The sequence below is a fragment of the Lycorma delicatula genome, chromosome 2 (assembly GCF_047948215.1).
Source record: "Lycorma delicatula isolate Av1 chromosome 2, ASM4794821v1, whole genome shotgun sequence".
NCBI lineage: Eukaryota > Metazoa > Arthropoda > Insecta > Hemiptera > Fulgoridae > Lycorma > Lycorma delicatula.
The window spans coordinates 90,994,662-91,014,772 of NC_134456.1; the positions used below are offsets into that span (position 1 = coordinate 90,994,662).

Sequence of the window (20,111 nt, forward strand, 5' to 3'; positions counted from 1 at the left end):
AGGAAGAATATGTTTCAACACTCATAATCAAGATTAATGTACACAAACAAAAGCAATTAATCTTTATCTCCCTAAATGAGCTCTTTAATCTATATAAGCTAAAATACCCTGACCACAAAATAGGCTGATTAATGGTTTTTTTATTTTCTATGGCCAAAATTGTGTGTTCTGCCAGGTTCATCTGGTATGCACAGTGTTTGTCTGCAAATATCATCAAAATGCTAAATTGATGATCGAGGGAGCAAAATTTAATATAAGTTACAGAGATTTGATTGAGTTCTTTGTATGTGACTGTAAAAGAAGAGTGTGTGTTGAATGACTGTGAACAGTGTCCTGGGTAAGATTTTATTTCAGGCAATTGACAATTTGCCAGATGAAATTTCATTCAAACAGTAGGTGTAAACTAATAGATAGGGCTGAAACTCATTACACAAATCCAGTTGCGTGATGAGTTCATAATTTCACTGGCCGACAAACACATGACTTTGAAGTCACATCGCTTTATTTCTAAAGTTCAATCCAATTATTTAAGGGAACTCAAAGAAAACCTTGATGACAGCGAATGTCTCATTGCTGGAGACTTTTCAGAAAATTACACCTTCATCAATCAAAATGAAATTCAAAGCTTTCATTGAACAAACTCACAGGATTTTCTTCATCCATATGTGTTTTACTTCAAAAAAGAAAGCAAAGTTTGTTGTCAGAGCTTAAATATAGTAGGTGATAGCCTCTTCTCACAATACTAATGCTGTACACGCTTTTCAATAACATCTAATAAATGAGATTAAAAGTGTGCTACCTTTAGTGACGGTGCCAGCAGCCAATATAAAAATAAGAAGAACTTCATCAATCTATAATAACATATAAACAATTGTGGAATATCAGCGGAGTGGAACTTCTTTGTTTCTTCTCATGGTAATAACTCTTATAATGGAACTGAAGGCACAACCAAACAATAGGTGACAATGGAAAGTCTGCAAAGGCCATATAATGACAAAATTTTGACTCCAATAGAAATGTTTAAATTTTGCAATGACAAAATTACAGGTTTAAAATATATATTTGTCCCATCAGAAGAAATACAGACCACAGTGGACAAATTTAAACAGAGGTTTGAATGTTGCTTACAAGTAGAAGGTACAAGAAATTACCACTGGTTTGTTCCTTTAAGTGATCACTAAATAAGATGTTATCCTACATCAAGATCAGAGAAATCTGAAGACCATCAAACAGCTACTCTGTTTACTATCACAAACCCTTTACGAATCCAAGAGAACACTGCTAAATGATGTTAAAAGATGGATTAGAAGAGTGAAGGAGAAAAATGAAAAAACAATGATGCTCTGGTTCATTTTTTCGATCCATCAGGTCCCAAATCATCTTTTCAGTAATCAAAAAAAGAAATTGTTTGGGTTCCCGTAGAGAATGTTTTGAGAAAAATTACTCACTTAGAATTAATAAACATGTCTGAAAGAACATATAATATATCAGAAAAGTTGTGCAATGAAATCTTGTAAATTTTTAATATTTTAAAGAAATACTAAAATTATAATTTGTCAACCTACACGTTTTGTCAGTCAGGTATTTTTAACCAAATTCAGTGCTCTGTAACTCCTAAACTAGATAAGTCTCAGTAATCAAATGTATACAGCAAGTTTATGTTTGGAAGTGTTTCCTGTAAAATTTTCAAATTTTTTCACTTGATCCCTTTTTAGATATAAGGCATTGAAACTAGTTGGAAACAGCCAATTGGCCATCTTTTAAGGTTTCTAGGAGAAAAAGGACATAAGTCTACTGACTGAAACTTAAGTTCCAAGCCATGTTATAAGATAACTTTGTCAGGAAAAAATAATCAATGTGAGACTTTTTCCTTAATGAAAAATATTGGCCTCAAAAAAGGAATTTTAATAGTAAATTCATTTTATACATTTTTTTTCTGACCAACTTCCTTAATACTTACAAAAAAATAGTTTAAACAATTATTTTAGACAATTTCATGCTGAACATTATGGTTTTTAAATTTTCATGATATCTTTATAAATAAGGGCATTAGACGGTTTTCTGCAAAACACATTATTTGTGAAAAACAAGTAATCTGCATAATCTAAAATGGTTGCCAGAAAAAACCCCAAAAACTTTTTGATGAGTTTTACATTCATATAGATACAAAGGTCTCCTAATAACAGTTTTATAAAAATTAAAAATGTTGAGCAAAAATGGCTGTATGATTTGATATGGATTGACCCTAAAACAAATTAACTGCAATACTCAGCTGATATTACTACTGTATACTACTTACACTACTGTGAAACACTATTTATGGAAATCTAATAAAGAACAAATAAATTAAACATAATATACGAATGAAAGTTGCTAATTAAAATTACCATTCAAAGACTGTGTAATCTGTTGATCTCGTAAAGCTGTGTTTCGACGTGTTATTAAATTCTGTTCTTCTCTTTCATCTCTATCAACAATTGTAACCTACAAAAAAATCAATAATATAATAACTTCATATCAATAAAACTTACAGAAAGATATTATAAAGGAATTCCATTAAATTTACAAAATTTTCATCATAAGATTTGTTCTGATGTAAAAAAAATTATCTGTACTAAAATGTGATTAGTTTAAATGAATTGAAGAAATATTTGCAGGATTAAATTTTACTTAATAATATGTAATATTTCACAATAAACATGTAATAGATCGTGTCTCAGTAGTATACTTCAGTTCACAGAAACACGTTTTCCACATCCAAGTGGAAAACTTGGATGCTGATGAGTCATCAGAATGAAACTAGAAAAAAATAAGAAAGGTATTTATTTTTTTATCAGATATTTATTAGCAAGAGCTCATAATTAATGTTTCATTTATTTTTCTAATACAATTTTGGTTGCATTAGCTCAATTGTTTTATATTATTTATTGAGTTATTTTCATTGTACTAAGTACACTTATCAAGTTACATCCACAGCTTTGTAATTTAAAGTAAAAAAAAGTAACAAACATTCCAAGCCTTAAAATCCAATTGTTAAATGGATACCTTCAGCAAAGTAAAATAACATAAATTAAGTAACTGATGAAGCCCACACTACTACAAATATAAATTAAATATAACTAACAAAGGGTCATGGCTGTTAATAAAATAATGGTTTATTACTTTCTGTCACACAAATCTTATTCATTGTACGTAATATTTCAATCTTCATACTTCACTCTGCAATTGTCTAACAGACCTTAGAAGAAAATGCTTGTTGAATTTCTAAATAATTAGAATTACAATGCCTTGCTTTACCTATCGCTCAAGCCACAATGGAAAACTGGTGGATCTCAATGTTCCTTGCCAAGCATAGGGCATTGGCAATATTTCTTATTACTTTGTTTTGTAAACTTTCTAAGCTGCTGATTATTTCCTATAGATGAATTTCATCAACTCTATTGATTTCAAAATTGTTCTGTACAGCATTATTTTATTATTAAATGATAATGAAGACTTCCTTCCCAGTAACTGTTATATCTTACTGAATTTAAAATTCTCGTTCCTATTTTTCTTAACCTCATTTTCCATGTAAGTTTTTTATCCAAATATATTCCTATGAAAACATATTTAACTAACACATTTCATTTTCAAAGACTTCTAGTTGATGTCTTCATTTAAATATGAGGTGGAAGGGCAAACTCCTTTGCTCATTATTCACATTACTGTCCCTCATTGAACTGCCACACCCATTTTCTAACCACTCCATCACTCATAGCTTTTTCACCATAAACATCACTAATTTGCTGATGAATATCAGTTGGTTTGACATTTCTCGCATTTGAAAATCTGATTGCCCTTATTTTATAATAATCAGGATTCTTGATTGATTTGAACATTTTAAAGGATATCTAATCAACTTTAAAAAACATCACTGTGCTTATAATGGCATCAATAAAAAGCCAATGAATGAGGGAATGTGGTATGAATCAGACCCATGATTGCAGTGCTGAGGCGGTGGTAGAAGGAAACAATATTTAATTTCTGAATATACCTTGTAAATGAATACTTTTTAGTAACTGCATAGGATTATTAAAAATGACTTCTTAAATTTATTTGGTACATACATACTGCTTTTATTAAATTCAGAGGTTAATTGTCTCTTTGATGTATCACTACATTGGACCTAGACTTATAATAAATACTTTAATAATTAACAAATAAGATATAAGATTCCAACAATTAAATCATAATTCAGTAAATTTCCATTTTCAAAATAATATTTTTAGATAAGATAACTGATTACCTTAACAGTCATTCCATATAAATCGACAACTCCCCAAACAACAGGTGGAACTCTTGCAGCAATACCTTGATCAAGGCCATTAATGAAATAGTGCAAGTTTCCATTGGCTTTCCTCATCATTCCGATACGGTCACCAACCTAAATATGAAATAATAAAAATGTATATATTAAAACAATACTGAAAATTACAAAATATAATTAAAATTTAGTTTTTATGGATATTATGGAATTTTCTAGATTGAATTGTGATCAAGTTTTGCATTATTCAAAAGTTGTAAAAATTCAATACTAAGTCCCATCCAACAACTTCAAGCATATATGCTAATGTGAAAAAATGTTCAAATATCTTTAATTTAACGTCTATAAGATGATAATAAATGAAATAAACAGTAAAATTTTGCTATTTAATTTTTTATGGAAGTAAAGAAAAGAATAAAGTAGGAATTATGTGAAATATATAAATCAGGAGTTTAATTTATCTTCATAAATTTCAATTGTGCTGCTAACTAATGACCCTTTAAAATTATTCATTGCTATTCTCTCCCATTCCAGGCAGGTTTGTGATCTGTTTACTGAATTCTTCTCATATCAAATGAATTAATGTAAAGTTAAAGCAAATGATCTACCAAAAACTACTGAAAAAACTTGCAATGTAATTACGAGGGGCAGCTGAAACGTAATACAACAATAAAATATAATAATGGGAGAACAGATGTCACACAAAGTGAAAAGTGCTGTCATCTTATAGTTTCATTTTCTTTTCATTTTGGGTCAGTCCCAGTTGTTATGGAAATGCATACATCAGATGTGGCAACATGTTTAAAACAATATTCAGCGATTGAAATTTTTACAGCAGAATAAAGGAATGTTGTGGCATTTGTTGTCACCTAATAGCCATTTACGGTAATTAAATTGAAGTACTCTGAGTAGTTGGGCAATAATAAAATTTTGTGCTTCAGAAGCTGGTAAAGAGAATATTGCGAATGAACCTCGCAGTGGTTGATTGGATTCTCTGACTGATGAGAAGCACCAAAAAGGAGGTGGATGAATCGAATCAAAATGAAAATTGCATCACCACCCATATAGGAATATTGAACAAACAAGAAGGGTACATTATTCCACAACTGGGCTACCACAAAATGTCATTTTTGGGGAAGGTGCCAAACAAACTCATAGAAAAGAAAATCCCAACCATCTCACAGTCGTCAGCCAGGCCTTGGTCGGGATGTCACCAATGAAAATGCCTTGACAGACATTTGCATCAGTAAAATATATATCAAATTTCGTCTTCACATAGGCCTCAAACAGACATCTTCACATCCAACCTAACATGATTCCCTCAAACTAACTGACCGAAACCGCGGAAGCACAAATCCCACGCCTAGTCCAGATTTGACAACACTGTTCGAGACTGTGAATGACTCAGAAAATGAACAAGTTTAAAGTTACATCAGTGCTACTCTCATACCAATCAAAATTACGTCTTACACAACGTAGAAATTCAGACCTACACCCAAATAAGTTCACCAGTTTAGGTCACCTAACAAGGGGAATGCAACTTCATTCAGGTCCACGCAGGAGCAGGTAAAAAACACCCGCACCCCCACTCAGTACCATCACGGTGTCTTGCGTGGCATTACCAAGTCACAATCATGATTGCTAACAGCGGAGGGAAGCCACACCTCTGGTCACATGGGACAACATACCCCGGCGGTGTAACCATCCCCACCAACGGGAGCCCCAAATCGATTCACAAACAATTCCAATATAACCATGGCACGATGTCAATGCACCTACCTTCAACCAATCCAATGCCTAAGCTGGAACCTTAGCCACCTGGGATCCTATCATGATCGAGTACCTGATTAAACTCCCTCTGCAGACCTTTACACCGCAAGGGTGTGAAGAAAACCAGCCACTACAGACCACTCCTCACGGATCATCCAGTTAATACAGAGATCCAAAGAGGAATGTATTCTCTCTCAAGTTCGTAACAGCTCGTGTAAGTTTGACCTCGTATCGGGGACAGACGTAGAGGATCGAATTCTATGATTCAAAGAAGGGGACTCAAAACACTGCCCTGAGGGCATCCTTTAGTTAAGGTCTTATGAACCTCCAAGCTGCCACCACGCAGGGAAACAGTCCGATGGCTGAATAACTTGAGAGCATTTCTAATTCATTTCGTGTACACTTACACTTTTGAATCTGAAACATGGCAGAGGGCCACTATAAGTTGTTAAATGCCCCAGATATGTCCAGAAAAATTTCTAATACATATTTACATGAACTAGAGGAAGCTATATCCATCACCTTTAGTATGGCATCCTCAGTGCTCTTGCCCGGTCGGAAACCATACTGGTTGTCCATTAGCAAAAATGACTAGTGACCAATCTAACATTAATATGCACCTTTGAACAATAACATCAAGTCTTCACACTTCCAACATGCCAGAAAGTGGCTGGCATAGAGCAACCTATTATATATTCTAGTTAGAGGACCGAGGACTACTGAAAGTGGTCGGACAAGGAGCTCCACTGTGATACAATCAAATCCGGGGGCCTTGTACCATGCAATACTACAAATCACCTGGCGCACCACCACCTCAGTGATCTCAGAAGATCCACCTCAGTGATCTCAGAAGATCACTGAGGTGGAGTAAGTCAGTATTGACAATCGCGACTTCTGCCTAACATGCTGGTGGTATGAAACTCACTCACCATAGTGTCATCCGGGAATCCTGCTATATTTTCACACATACTACAAAATCATTCATCTCACCCTCTGAAGTAATATCTAACAGTGGTTCTCCTGGAGGTTAAACAGGAAGAAAAAAAAAAATTGTGATGGGAGATGAAACTTGGGTAAATCATTACAACCCTGAAGAAAAATTGCAAAGCATGGTATACTATCAGCACAATAAAAAAAAATACAAAATACAATCCTCTACAAAAGAAATTTTCTGGACAGTGTTCTTGGATTCCTAACATCTGTATACAAGTTGACTAATTGAAAGCTAAGTATACTGCAAATTCTGTGATACAGAGATGTTAAAATATCTTAGGGAAGTGAATGTCATGTTTGACAATACGTAGAGCTGATAACACAGCGTGGGTACACAGATTTCTTGCAACTGCTGAGGCTCTTATCAAGTTGACATTTGAACCCATTTTATACCCTTCATACTAAACAGATTTGGCAGAGTGATCTTCACTCCTTTCTGCAATTAGAAGGATATTAAGAGTAATCATTTCAGTGAAGAACATATTAAGGTTGTGTATTAAGGAAAGATTGCACTCTTCACCAATGGAATGAGAAAACTGGTTGTAACTACGTAGAAAGATAAATTAAATTATATATTTGTTTTATTTGAATTCCTCTTTGCATTTGTGAGCTATGAGTGACTGTGTATTACAATTCATCCACTCCTCGTACTTATAGCACAGAAATTATTTTCATCAATACAATTTTTATTATTACCCTCAATTCATCTAAGTTAAATTCGCCATATTCTCTTCTGGTTCCTTTACCATTGGTTAGAATACCACAGCCAGACATCATTGTTGTGCCACTTCTCATATTAGTCATAGTAGCAGGGAATTCTAAAGCTGAAGGATTGTGCGTTGTAACACCAACTTCAATACTACCAGACCATTTTTCCACTAATCTATCTATTCTTATCTAAAACAAAACACAAAAATGCAGATTATCATTAGCATGAATAAAATCATCACAGATATAAGAATAGAATTTGTACAATACAGTACAGCCCTGCTATAATGTGGCTTGATATATCCCGGATTCGGATATAACGCAGATTATAAACTTGTCCCCCAAAATATCTGAATATCTGAAAAAATAAAATAGGATGAAGAAATGCTAGTCATCGTACCACTGTATTAGATATCAGTGTAAAACCCACCATAAATCCTTTGAAATTGTCAACAACACGCTTCTATTATTATAACATCTGTTAATTAGTTACGACCAATTTTAAAGCCTTGGAATTCCCAAAAACATGATTCAATAAAACTAAACTAAGATTTTAATACAGTAATAAGAGAAATTCTTATGATATGCTGTACATGACTCATTTCCTGTAACAGCGATAAGACCAACAATGTACTGCCTGAATAAGGCACAGTGCACGGTAGCTGAATGTTATTACATATTGTGATTTATTCAGAGCTGCTTTTACTGTTTATCAATATCATTAAGTTTTATTATGTTGGTTAATTTATTAGATTTTGTAGTGTTTGTTTTCATTTGTATTTGCCTAACATGTCTAAACGAAAAATGTATTCTGTAAAAGAAAAATTAGAAATTATTGAAAAGGTTAAGGCAGGTCGTTTGAAAGCCAGTTTATCCCAGGAATTCGGTGTGGCTGAAGGTACTACAAGTGGCTGGGTGAATAAGAAGATAAATTGCATTCTTTTACTGATTCAGTAGATGAAACAGTCAGACTTGATCACAAGAAGGTTAGACTCGGTGATGTTGATGTTAATGTTGTACCTTTGGTTTCTTCAAAAGTGGAGTGAAGGAGTGCCATTGTCAGGGCCAATACTTCAAGCTCAGGCACTAAATTTTCATGAACAAATTAACAATGAAGAAGAATTCAGTGCTTCTAGTAGTTGGTTACCATGATGAAAAATCCATCATGGCATAGGCCAAGTAAATATCGAAGGAGAATCTCATTCAGTAGATGTGACGGCAGGCGAACATTTTTCACAAAGAATATTACAATCAGTTATTGAAAAGATTAACTTCAGTGATGAGCAGCTGTATAACTGTGATGAAACTGCTTTGTATTATAAAGTATTGCCAACAAAAACAATAGATGCGAAACAGGCACCAAATAAGTCTGGTATGAAAGTGAACAAAGAAAAGGTAACTTTTCTTTTGTGTGCCAATAAGTCAGGAAATCATAAATTGAAGCCTTTGCTCAGTGACACGTATGTCAACCCATGTTGCTTCAAACACGTTAATATGAATTACAGTTATTTTTAAAAACAGTAAAAATGCTTGGATAATGTATAATATTTTTTTAATGTGGTTTAATGACGAATTTGTACCTTGTGTTAAAAATTATTTACTAGTTTGAAAATTGGAAGAAAAAGCTTTATTACTTCTTGACAATTGCCCTGCTCATTCGCCTACTGCTTTGCCGAAATCTTAAACATGGGAAAATAATCGCAATGTTTTTACCCAAGGACACCACATCTTTGATCCAACCATTAGAATGAGGAGTTATTTCAGCATTTAAAGCTATTACGGATGAGAGCTACTGACTGCTATTGTTAACACAGAATTACAAGTAACAGAATTTCTTAGAACTGTGTGATTAAAAAGTGTTGTATACCCACTGGAATGACATGGAGTAATGTAAATTATATTACAATTAAAAATTGTTGGTCGGTATTGTTGCAGAGTAATACAGAAGACATTGAAACAGAAAATGTCCATATCTTTACTGACAAACACCCACTGGAATTCTCAAATTCAACCGAGCAAGAATTGTCTGTAAGTGATCTCAATGAGTGGGCTCAAGAAGACAATCAAATACTTGTTGTCCATTACATGACCAACGAAGAAATTGTAAACTCCATTCTACAATCTAACAATAATTTGTCGGAGGAAGAAGGGGAAGGTGTTGCAGAGGTCACTGTCATGGAGAGGTCTACACCCTCAATAAAAGACATTCTGGTAAATATAAATAGTGTAATAACATGGATGGAGCAACAAAGTGATAGCGATGATCATCATTTATTGCATTTACAAAGTGTAAAGTCATATATTATAAAGAAGAAACACACAACCGCGAAACAAAAAACAATAACTTCTTATTTAAAAAAATAATTTACATTCAAAGAAAAAATACTGTATCTTCCGCACTTAACTTGTTTCTATGTAAATACCCTTTATACTGTACTGGCTTTTTCTATTAAACCATTATTGCTTGATTTTTTGCCTCTTTTTTTAATTGATCCCTTTTGTGCTTTAAAATTTACTTCTTGAAATAACACAGTCAGCCTATAACGTGGGTGTCATGTAAGTCCTCCGATATTCGCATTATAGCAAGTTACACTGTAATTAAAAAAAATACTGACAAATATAACATGATTTCACTTTTAGAGAATATATATTGATTTGATGAATATGATGACTGATTTGGTAGGTAAGGGAATATGAAACACTATTGTATTTCGATTTATATCTGCTAGTATAAAGTAAAAAGTACACTCTACTATTTATAAGACATTACTGGATCATGTTTTTACAATTATAATTTACTTCATTAATGGTTAACAGTTTTCTTATAAAGGAAAATTATTCTTAAATAATAGAACATTTTACTAATTTTGGATCATACTAAGAATAATCTACTGCTACTGTGTTGCTTTGTACATTTACAACCTGTTCTTTTAACACATTCAGTGCAATGCGGAAAAACAAGTGTGTTCATTAACCCTGGGCTGTATGTTCACGAACGAATTTGTAATTTTCACAAAGGAATTTGTAGAACTCACTGACATATCACCTATCCTTATGAAGACACATGACTAGTTAGTGTCACCCATTATGGTGAACTATCTTTTTCCCACAGTTTAGGTCCGTATCATAAAAAATTACTACATAAATGATAAAGTTTATTTTAAACAAAGTTTTTATTAAGAAAATAATAAATTAGGCAAAATTAAGAAAAAAAAATTACTCTTAATAGACTTGTTTTCACTTATTAACTAAGAAATACTAATTTGTATGGTAAATAAAAATTGATTAAAATATTACAAGTTAATAAACTAATAAAAATACAACATTATATAAAATCAAATTTTTAAATGTTAAATGATAATTATCTTTTAGGCCTATTAACAAAAACAAAAAAAAAAAAATACAGACATATATGTAAAACAAGATAAATAAAAAAATAAATTACACCTGTACATCTGTTCTGTAGTAAAGCTTAAATGCTGTTTCCAATTTAACATTGTTTTATTTTTGTCTTCAGTCATTTGACTGGTTTGATGCAGCTCTCCAAGATTCCCTATCTAGTGCTAGTCGTTTCATTTCAGTATACCCTCTACATCCTACATCCCTAACAATTTGTTTTACATATTCCAAACGTGGCCTGCCTACACAATTTTTTCCTTCTACCTGTCCTTCCAATATTAAAGTGACTATTCCAGGATGCCTTAGTATGTGGCCTATAAGTCTGTCTCTTCTTTTAACTATATTTTTCCAAATGCTTCTTTCTTCATCTATTTGCCGCAATACCTATTCATTTGTCACTTTATCCACCCATCTGATTTTTAACATTCTCCTATAGCACCCCATTTCAAAAGCTTCTAATCTTTTCTTCTCAGATACACAGATTGTCCTAGTTTCACTTCCATATAAAGCAACACTCCAAACATACACTTTCAAAAATCTTTTCCTGACATTTAAATTAATTTTTGATGTAAACAAATTATATTTCTTACTGAAGGCTCATTTAGCTTGTGCTATTCAGCATTTTATATCGCTCCTGCTTCGTCCATCTTTAGTAATTCTACTTCCCAAATAACAAAATTCTTCTACCTCCATAATCTTTTCTCCTTCTATTTTCACATTCAGTGGTCCATCTTTGTTATTTCTACTACATTTCATTATTTTTGTTTTCTTCTTGTTTATTTTTACTAAGTTCCTTTTACTTTCTTCATCATTAGCATTCTTATATTTTCTACGTTCATCCATCAGCTGCAATATATCGTCTGAAACCCAAGGTTTTCTACCAGTTCTCTTTATTCCGCCTAAGTTTGCTTCTGCTGATTTAAGAATTTCCTTTTTAACATTCTCCCATTCTTCTTCTACATTTTCTACCTTATCTTTTTTACTCAGACCTCTTGCGATGTCCTTCTCAAAAATCTTCTTTACCTCCTCTTCCTCAAGCTTCTCTAAATTCCACCGATTCATCTGACACCTTTTCTTCAGGTTTTTAAACCCCAATCTACATTTCATTATCACCAAATTACGGTCGCTATCAATGTCTGCTCCAGGGTAAGTTTTGCAGTCAACGAGTTGATTTCTAAATCTTTGCTTAACCATGATATAATCTATCTGATACCTTGTAGTATCGCCTGGCTTTTTCCAAGTGTATATTCTTCTATTATGATTTTTAAATTGGGTGTTGGCAATTACTAAATTATACTTCGTGCAAAACTCTATAAGTTGGTCCCCTCTTTCATTCCTTTTGCCCAGCCCGTATTCCCCCACTATATTTCCTTCCTTGCCTTTTCCAATGCTTGCATTCCAATCTCCAACTATTATTAAATTTTCATCTCCTTTTACGTGTTTAATTGCTTCATCAATCTCTTCGTATACACACTCTACCTCATCATCATCATGGGCGCTTGTAGGCATATAGACGTTAACAATCGTCGGTTTAGGTTTTGATTTTATCCTTATTACAATGATTCTATCGCTATGCGTTTTGAAATACTCTACTCTCTTCCCTATCTTCTTGTTCAATATGAAACCTACTCCTGCCTGCCCATTATTTGAAGCTGAGTTAATTACTCTAAAATCACTTGACCAAAAGTCGCCTTCCTCTTCCCACCGAACCTCACTAATTCCTACTATATCCACATTTATCCTATCCATTTCCCTTTTTAAGTTTTCTAGCCTACCAACCTTTTTTAAGCTTCTAACATTCCACGCTTAACATTGTATAGTTCATTATTTTACATTGTAAAAACTTAATGTAAAAAAAAAAATAAAAATATTTTTGTATTTAATAAAGCTTAATAATAATAAATAAGAACAAGTGCAATAACATTAAAAATTTGTAATTTATAAAAAAAAGGTACCTAATACCTTTAAGAAATGGAGATTTCTAGTAACTGAAGGTCAGTAGGATGAAAGAACCAGGAAGTTATTAGAGACATTTGTCATTCATATAAAGACTTACTGGAGATGGGAAATTTTTTTTTACAGAAAGAAGCTAACGATGAGTGTTAAAGTAGAAAATGAGAATTGCCAGCTTCTTTTTATCAATTTAAGGATTTTCTTTTGATTGGATAATAAGCCATCATCTGATCAACATGGTTGAAATAATATTTATATTATTTAAATAGTTTTTATAAAAAGAAACAAAGATAAACTTTAAGTAATTACAAGAAATATGAAAACAGTAATGATGAAATAAGCACTTTGGGAAAAAAACAGTAAATTTGCCAAAGTAAGATAACCATGGACTATTTTAACAATAGCACTGAAGAAACCTTTCCTAGTGAAGGTACAATATACACTAGTCCAAGCTTGAATAATAACATAAAATAAATATTACAGATATTTGTCATATCAATGCATCATCAGTTCCTTGGCAGAATTCAGTATGACATGTCGAGTCATTAGTGCTCAATGTGTGTTCAAAGAACGCTCAAGGAACAGTCAATAAAGGGGTGTAAATATCCTGTGGTTTACCATGTTTTTTTTTTTTTGTTTTTACTTATAAGTTATTTATTATCAAATATCTTTATTTAATTATATATTTTTAAACATTTATGTTTAATTAATTTATTAATTACAAAACATAATGGTTGCAGATCTTGTCTGATGAGTTAACACTTTACTTCACATCAATTTGCTGATATTAGTGCCCGATATGTCTTTTCTCATTGCCCTTGGCCAATCTGAGCGTTTCTGGACTAATGGTTTTTTATTTATAAGCAATTTTGTGCTTAAAGAAATATCAGTTTGAAAGTTTGCTATATTAATAGTAATAAGCACAATATACAGATCCTTAGAATTTTCACTCTATGATAATTTTTTTAGCAATAGCTAAAAAGTAATAAAATAACCATAAATGCTTTCATTTTTTCATTGGAAATGTTCCCCAGATGATTTTTAAACCATGAAATAAATCAGTCACTACAATTAAAAAAAAAATTAAATGACTGACATCAATAAATTGCTCATACATTGTCGTACGATACGTATATGATATGATAATAGATTATTATTGTAGATGTCAATGTCTGATTTTCAACAACATTTAAATAAAATACTTACGTCACCAGAATCCTGTTGTAAGTTTTTAGTAATAAAAGTGGTACATCTTTCTCTTCTATATTTCTTCTCATTACTATTTTCAGCATCATTTCTTAACTGTCAACCAGATTAATTACTAGGATTAATGTTATCCTTATCTACAGAATCCTAAATCTGCAGGACAATCTTCATTAAATGCAGGAATAATTCTATTAATTATTTCTCGTTATGTGCAAAAGTCTGCCCTTTACAATTTTTTAATAAACAGGTTATCACATCCAAGGAGAGCCCTATGTAAATGTTAATCCAATATAAATACATATTTTTTAAAATTTACGGCTATAAAATTTTTTCAGAGTATAATGAATGTCTACATGTTCCACCAAGTCTACTTTATACTGCTGCCAACTGCTGTACTTACTACTGGTGAGTATGATGCTAGCCGGTAGATGTCAGGGGAACTTGTACTGCAGTAAATCCCAACCCTGTAGGAAGAAGACAACCACCTTGTAACGTTACCAGTCACTACACCACCCCCTCCTGTTGCAAGCCCTGAGGAGCTTTATCGGAGGTCTTCTTTGGATCCTGTAACTGATTACATCTCACAGTCATCAGCCAGGCTTAGGTTAGGATGCCACTGATGTAAATGCCTGGCCAAAAATTTGCATCAGTAAAATACATATCAAATTTCACCTTCACATAGGCCTCAAACGGACATCTTCACATCCAACCTAACATGATTCCCTCAAACTAACTGACTGAAACTGTGGAAGCGCGAACGCCTAGTAAAGATTTGACAACATCATTAGTGATTGTGAATGCCTCAGAAAACGAACAAGTTTAAAGTTAAATCAGAGCAACACTCATGCCAATCAAAATTATATTTTACGCAACATACAAATCAGACCTACACCCAAATAAATCGACCAATTGAGGTCACTTAACAAGGGGAATCCAACCTCACTCTGGCCCATGCAGGAGCCAGGGACAAACCCCGGACCACCTACATCATGATGTCTCATGTGACATTACCAAATCACAATCAGGACCTCCACCGGCAGAGGGAAGCCACGCCCCTGGTTGTACAGGTTACCATACCCTGGTGGCGCAGCCAAACCCACCCACAGGAGCCCCAAATCAAACCACAAACAATACCAATATTACCGTGGCACAATGCCAATGTGCCTACCTCCAACCAATCCAATGCCTAAGCCGAAACCCTAGCCACCCGGGATCCTGCCAAACCTTGACTAAACTTCCTCTGCAGACCTACACACAGCAAGAGCACAAAGAAAACCAGCCACTATAGACCACTCTTTGTGGATCAGCCAGTTAATATGGATATCCAGAAAGGAATGTATTCTCTCAAATTCCCTAACAGCTCATGAATGTTCAACCTCGTATCAGGGACAGACGTAGAGGATGTGGTCCCCTGTATCATCAGTCCCACAATCCGGGCATTGACTCGAATCCACCAAATGAAACCTAGCCAAACTCGCCCGAAAGGCACCATGGCTGGAGAGAAACTGTGTGTGATGTACCAATTGGGAGAGACCCATCCAGTTGCACCTAAATTAGACACTATAGGAAAAATACCATGCGTGTAGCAACCTGTGGGGGATTCGTCCCACCTGAACTGCCAAGTCACAAGGCCCCGGTCTTCAATCTCCTGCTTTTGTTCTAATGTCAATAGGTTATTTACCATGGAAATGTAGTGTACCTTACGCTCATTAGCCAAGATATCTATTGGTTTGACTCTAGGTATAACAAAGACTGCCTCACGCGAGACTGTTCTATAACCGCCTATAACAGCCAGCAAGAAGAGTCGCTGGGCCCGCAGCAAAATGTCCGTGCAATACCTAAAAGCCATGCAGGGAGCCCAGACAGGTGCAGCATACAGCATAATAGATTCGCTGACACCTTTGTAAAGGATACGCATGGTACGGTAATTCAACCCCCAATCAGGATGAATGACTCTACGGATTCCATAAAATGCGTCAGCGGCCTTTTTTGCTACATACTGTAGATGTTCCTTGAACCGAAAATTGCTGTACACATATAGCAATATTTTTCAACATTTATAATAACTGTCTGAGAGACGGGATATTCCCCGAAGCATGGAAGGCATAGCATCTTGTACTGTGCACAAACCTGGATGTGATCTGATGCTTCCATCATCTTATCAACCACTGATGATGATTACATCAGGGAAAATCATGCAGCTTATATAAATCATCCAGCAAAGGCTGTTTCATGCAGTGGAGGATGCAGGCAGCTTTTCAGGGAGACAATATGGTTTTCAAGCTGGCAGGTTTGCACTTGATGTGGTGGAGGAGGTGAAAGGTACGGCTCGGATGTATCTTGCAGAACGTAAAATGAGTGCATTGTTAAATGTGTTTGTTATGGAAAGCTGTGTGAGAGCGAAGAGGACAATGCATGTGGTTGCCATCTTACTTCCGAAACCAGGAGGCCTGGAAAACTCAGGAGGAGGTTATTATCAAGTGTGGTGGATTCTTCCCTCTTATTTGGGGCAGAGATCTGGACAGATGTTAGAAATACGTTATAAATGTTCTATGGGAATACTTGCTGTGCTGCATAGGAGATGCTGCCTCTGGATTTCAGCAAGTTATCGTACAATCTCAAGAGAGGCTGCAGAGGTGCTGGCAGATGCTATGCCAATTGACCTGCTAATTGCTTACAGCAGGAAGCGTAGAGAATTAAGGTTACTTCCTTCTTCGGAGAAGAAGCTATTGATTGTGACCAATTTACAAGAGTTGATGAATACTTGGCAAGAACGATGGGACATGGGAGAGAAAGGTTGGTGGACTTACTGTTCATTGGGAATGTGAGGAGTTGGTGTAGTAAGACTCGGAGATCAATTGATTATAGTCTTACGCAATTCCTGGCCAGGCATGGCGGTTACAGGTCATATCTTTTTAGGTTTGCTCTTGACCATTCAGACCGCTGTCCGACCTGCAATGTGGAGGAAACTCTGTACCATGCCTTCTTCTGTTGTATGCGATTCCAGGATAAGTGGAGATGCATGCTGGATGCCCTGGGTCAGGTGGACATGTTCAGACCTGAGGATTTTTCTCAGCTAATGCTTCAGGGTGTGAAGCAGTGGACTATTATTGCAAATTATAATAGAAAAGTTTTAGAAGAACTTAGAAACACAGAAAAAACTCACAGGAGAAGGTGAGCATTGGCGCGGCATGCATGGGAATGAGGCATCAGAGGGTGCCAGGTTGGACAAGTATCGGCTGAGTGTCTTGGGGGCCCTCTCGAGCATGAGGGGGTCACTTTGATGAAGTGAGGCTGTGGACACTCTGTTCCCGGTGCCAGAGGGCATTGCTCATGTTTTTAGTGATTATGGCTGATGGTCGTGTGGGTAAGTAATAAGTTGGTAAGTAGTTGAGTTGTGTGTGTGCTAGATGGTAGGTGTGTGTTTGTGCACTGTGGAAATTTAATTAACTGTTGAATATGCTTTGGTGGATAAGTTATGTCTTGTGGCCATGCCTTCGTGATTGTTGTGAGCTTATTTTATGTTGGCTTGATTGTACGAATGTATAACTGTGTGTGATATATCTTAGTACCTGTTAGGTATGCTATTTACTGGATGTTTTCCTCCTTTAGGTATTTGTGGTGTGTAGTGTGTATGTGTAGTGGTCTGGCATGGATGATGTTTGCTTGTGAAGACCGAATTGTGGGTGCTTACCCCCTCTCTAATAAAAATGCTTTATTAGTGGTTTCCCAGGAAGTGGGGTTGCCAGGGGTGGAGGTTTAGTCAGCAGTGTACAGGAATACATATGTATTTTCTGTAACATCTTGTGGAACCTGTTAGCAAGTTCGACACTGCTTCGGCACCCAAAAAGGGGGTTCCTCCATCTCAAAAAAAAAAGTTTCCTTTATACAAATAAATATACAAGTCTCCTAGAGACAAATGAAGACAATCTTATGCACATGATATGATTGCTAAGGAAAAGTTCAGCTAACCTATTAAAGGTGCTCCTACAAAGCTGAGCATCCAAAAGGTTGGGTATCAATTCTGATGGAAAGTGAGACTGTGAACTGATTAACCACTTGTATTGGGAGGGTTATTTGGGGAGAAAATTACACACAGCTGTATATGATAACAAAAGTTCACAGCAACCCTCGCTAGTGTAAAAACATCTTAAGAAAGATGCCTGGCAAGCATCTCCCAGGTTGAAAGATTAACCAACCTCCATCCACAATGGCAAAGATTTTTATAAAATTGTAAAGGGTATACTATAAAACTGGATAATTGGAGAATAAAAACAAAAACTAGAAAAGAGAATTTTATGGTAATAAAAATAAGGTTAAGAAGATGGGATTGGCAGAGCTGTGAAGGAAAGATAGTGGAATGAATATCTTGGTTTAACTTTGTAATGAGATTGGAAATGAAAGAAATAATAATGATCAGGTAAATGAAAATCAGGGCTAGAAATAAGAAGTACTTTTAAATAACTCTTAACACTTAAGAAAACAGCAACGATCAAATTAAGTTAACCAAAACGTAAAAAATTATAAAATAATAAAAGTGAGTCAACACACTTCAAAGAGCTGATTATCCTGTAGCGGTCTGTGAGTCATTACAACTCCATTATTAAATTCATCCAAAGGACGCATTCTCTCAGCTGTTCTTGCATTGTAGGAGAGCTTAACTAGAGATCCTGTCCTTTGGTGAAATCGTAACCTTTCTGTTGGCAGATTACCTCCATTCTGAACAGTCATGTCTACATCAAGACTAGCCACAAGGTCAGTAACAGTTGACTGTACACCAGTTCCTTCCTCTTCTACAGCAGCTGAAAAATTACACTACATAAAGAACTATTATCAAAAGAAATATTATTTTCTATTTCAATTCTAGATTTATACTTTGATAAATATAATTAATATTTATAAACCACCAGATACATACGTATAAAGCGATCTTACCTTCAATCTAATAAGGCCTTTTCAAATCCTACAGATTCATCATCAGTTATTAAAATACCATAATTATCATTAGCACTGAGCTACTTCATCAACCAAGTCATGACTGATTAAAATTATTAGTCAGATGTTAAAATTCTATTGTACAGGCCTACCAATTTAAATAGATCATCCTGCTAAAAATTTACCTGGTGGTTTTGAAAGTTATGCATAATATAGTCTTAATCAGTTTGACCTGTAAATTATAGTATTTCTAAATGACCATCTACCCTCACACATTCCCATGAAATTCTTACCCCCTGGTCCTGTAACTCTTCTCACTGGATAACATGTGTTTAGGTGTGTCAGTGGGCAGTATTACAAAAGGATGATTGTTAAACAGACCTGTTACCTTTACTAAAAGGGTTTCTGTTAGCCCCTTTCTGAATTCCTCCCATTATTACATTTTCTACTACTTTCTTCTTAATTGGCAAGAATCCATTACGCAGGTCCACTATGCCAGTCTTGTTACAAAATATATATATATACATAGGATGTATAGTCCACACATAGGAAAAATAAATATTTTTTTATGAAGATCATGGTGTATCAGGAAAAGATACAAAACAAGTCATCTCAAAGAACACATTAGCACAGCTGGAATTATGCTTGTAGTGGCACTGATGATACATTCCTTGAGATGATTTATGCTTTTATCTTCTCCTGATACACCATGACCTGCATAAAAAATTTTTAGTTTTTCTACATACGGAAACTTATGGGGTTAAGGTGTTTTTCAGCAGTAGAGGGCACATATTTATGTGTTTTCAAAAAAAACGTTAGTTATGTAGAACATTATATAAACAAA

At 34.6% G+C, this 20,111-nt stretch overlaps 1 protein-coding gene across 1 annotated transcript in view; it reads right to left on the reverse strand.

The window, feature by feature from the left end:
* Positions 1-20,111, reverse strand: part of Neurl4 (neuralized E3 ubiquitin protein ligase 4) — a 118,378-nt gene that overhangs the window by 77,982 nt on the left and 20,285 nt on the right. The window contains exons 5-8 of the mRNA XM_075355773.1: positions 18,884-19,134; positions 7,763-7,963; positions 4,286-4,423; positions 2,388-2,484 (exon numbers count right to left, since the gene is read on the reverse strand). Of these exons, the coding sequence (XP_075211888.1) occupies positions 2,388-2,484; positions 4,286-4,423; positions 7,763-7,963; positions 18,884-19,134 (687 nt within the window). The remainder of the gene's footprint in view (positions 1-2,387; positions 2,485-4,285; positions 4,424-7,762; positions 7,964-18,883; positions 19,135-20,111) is intronic.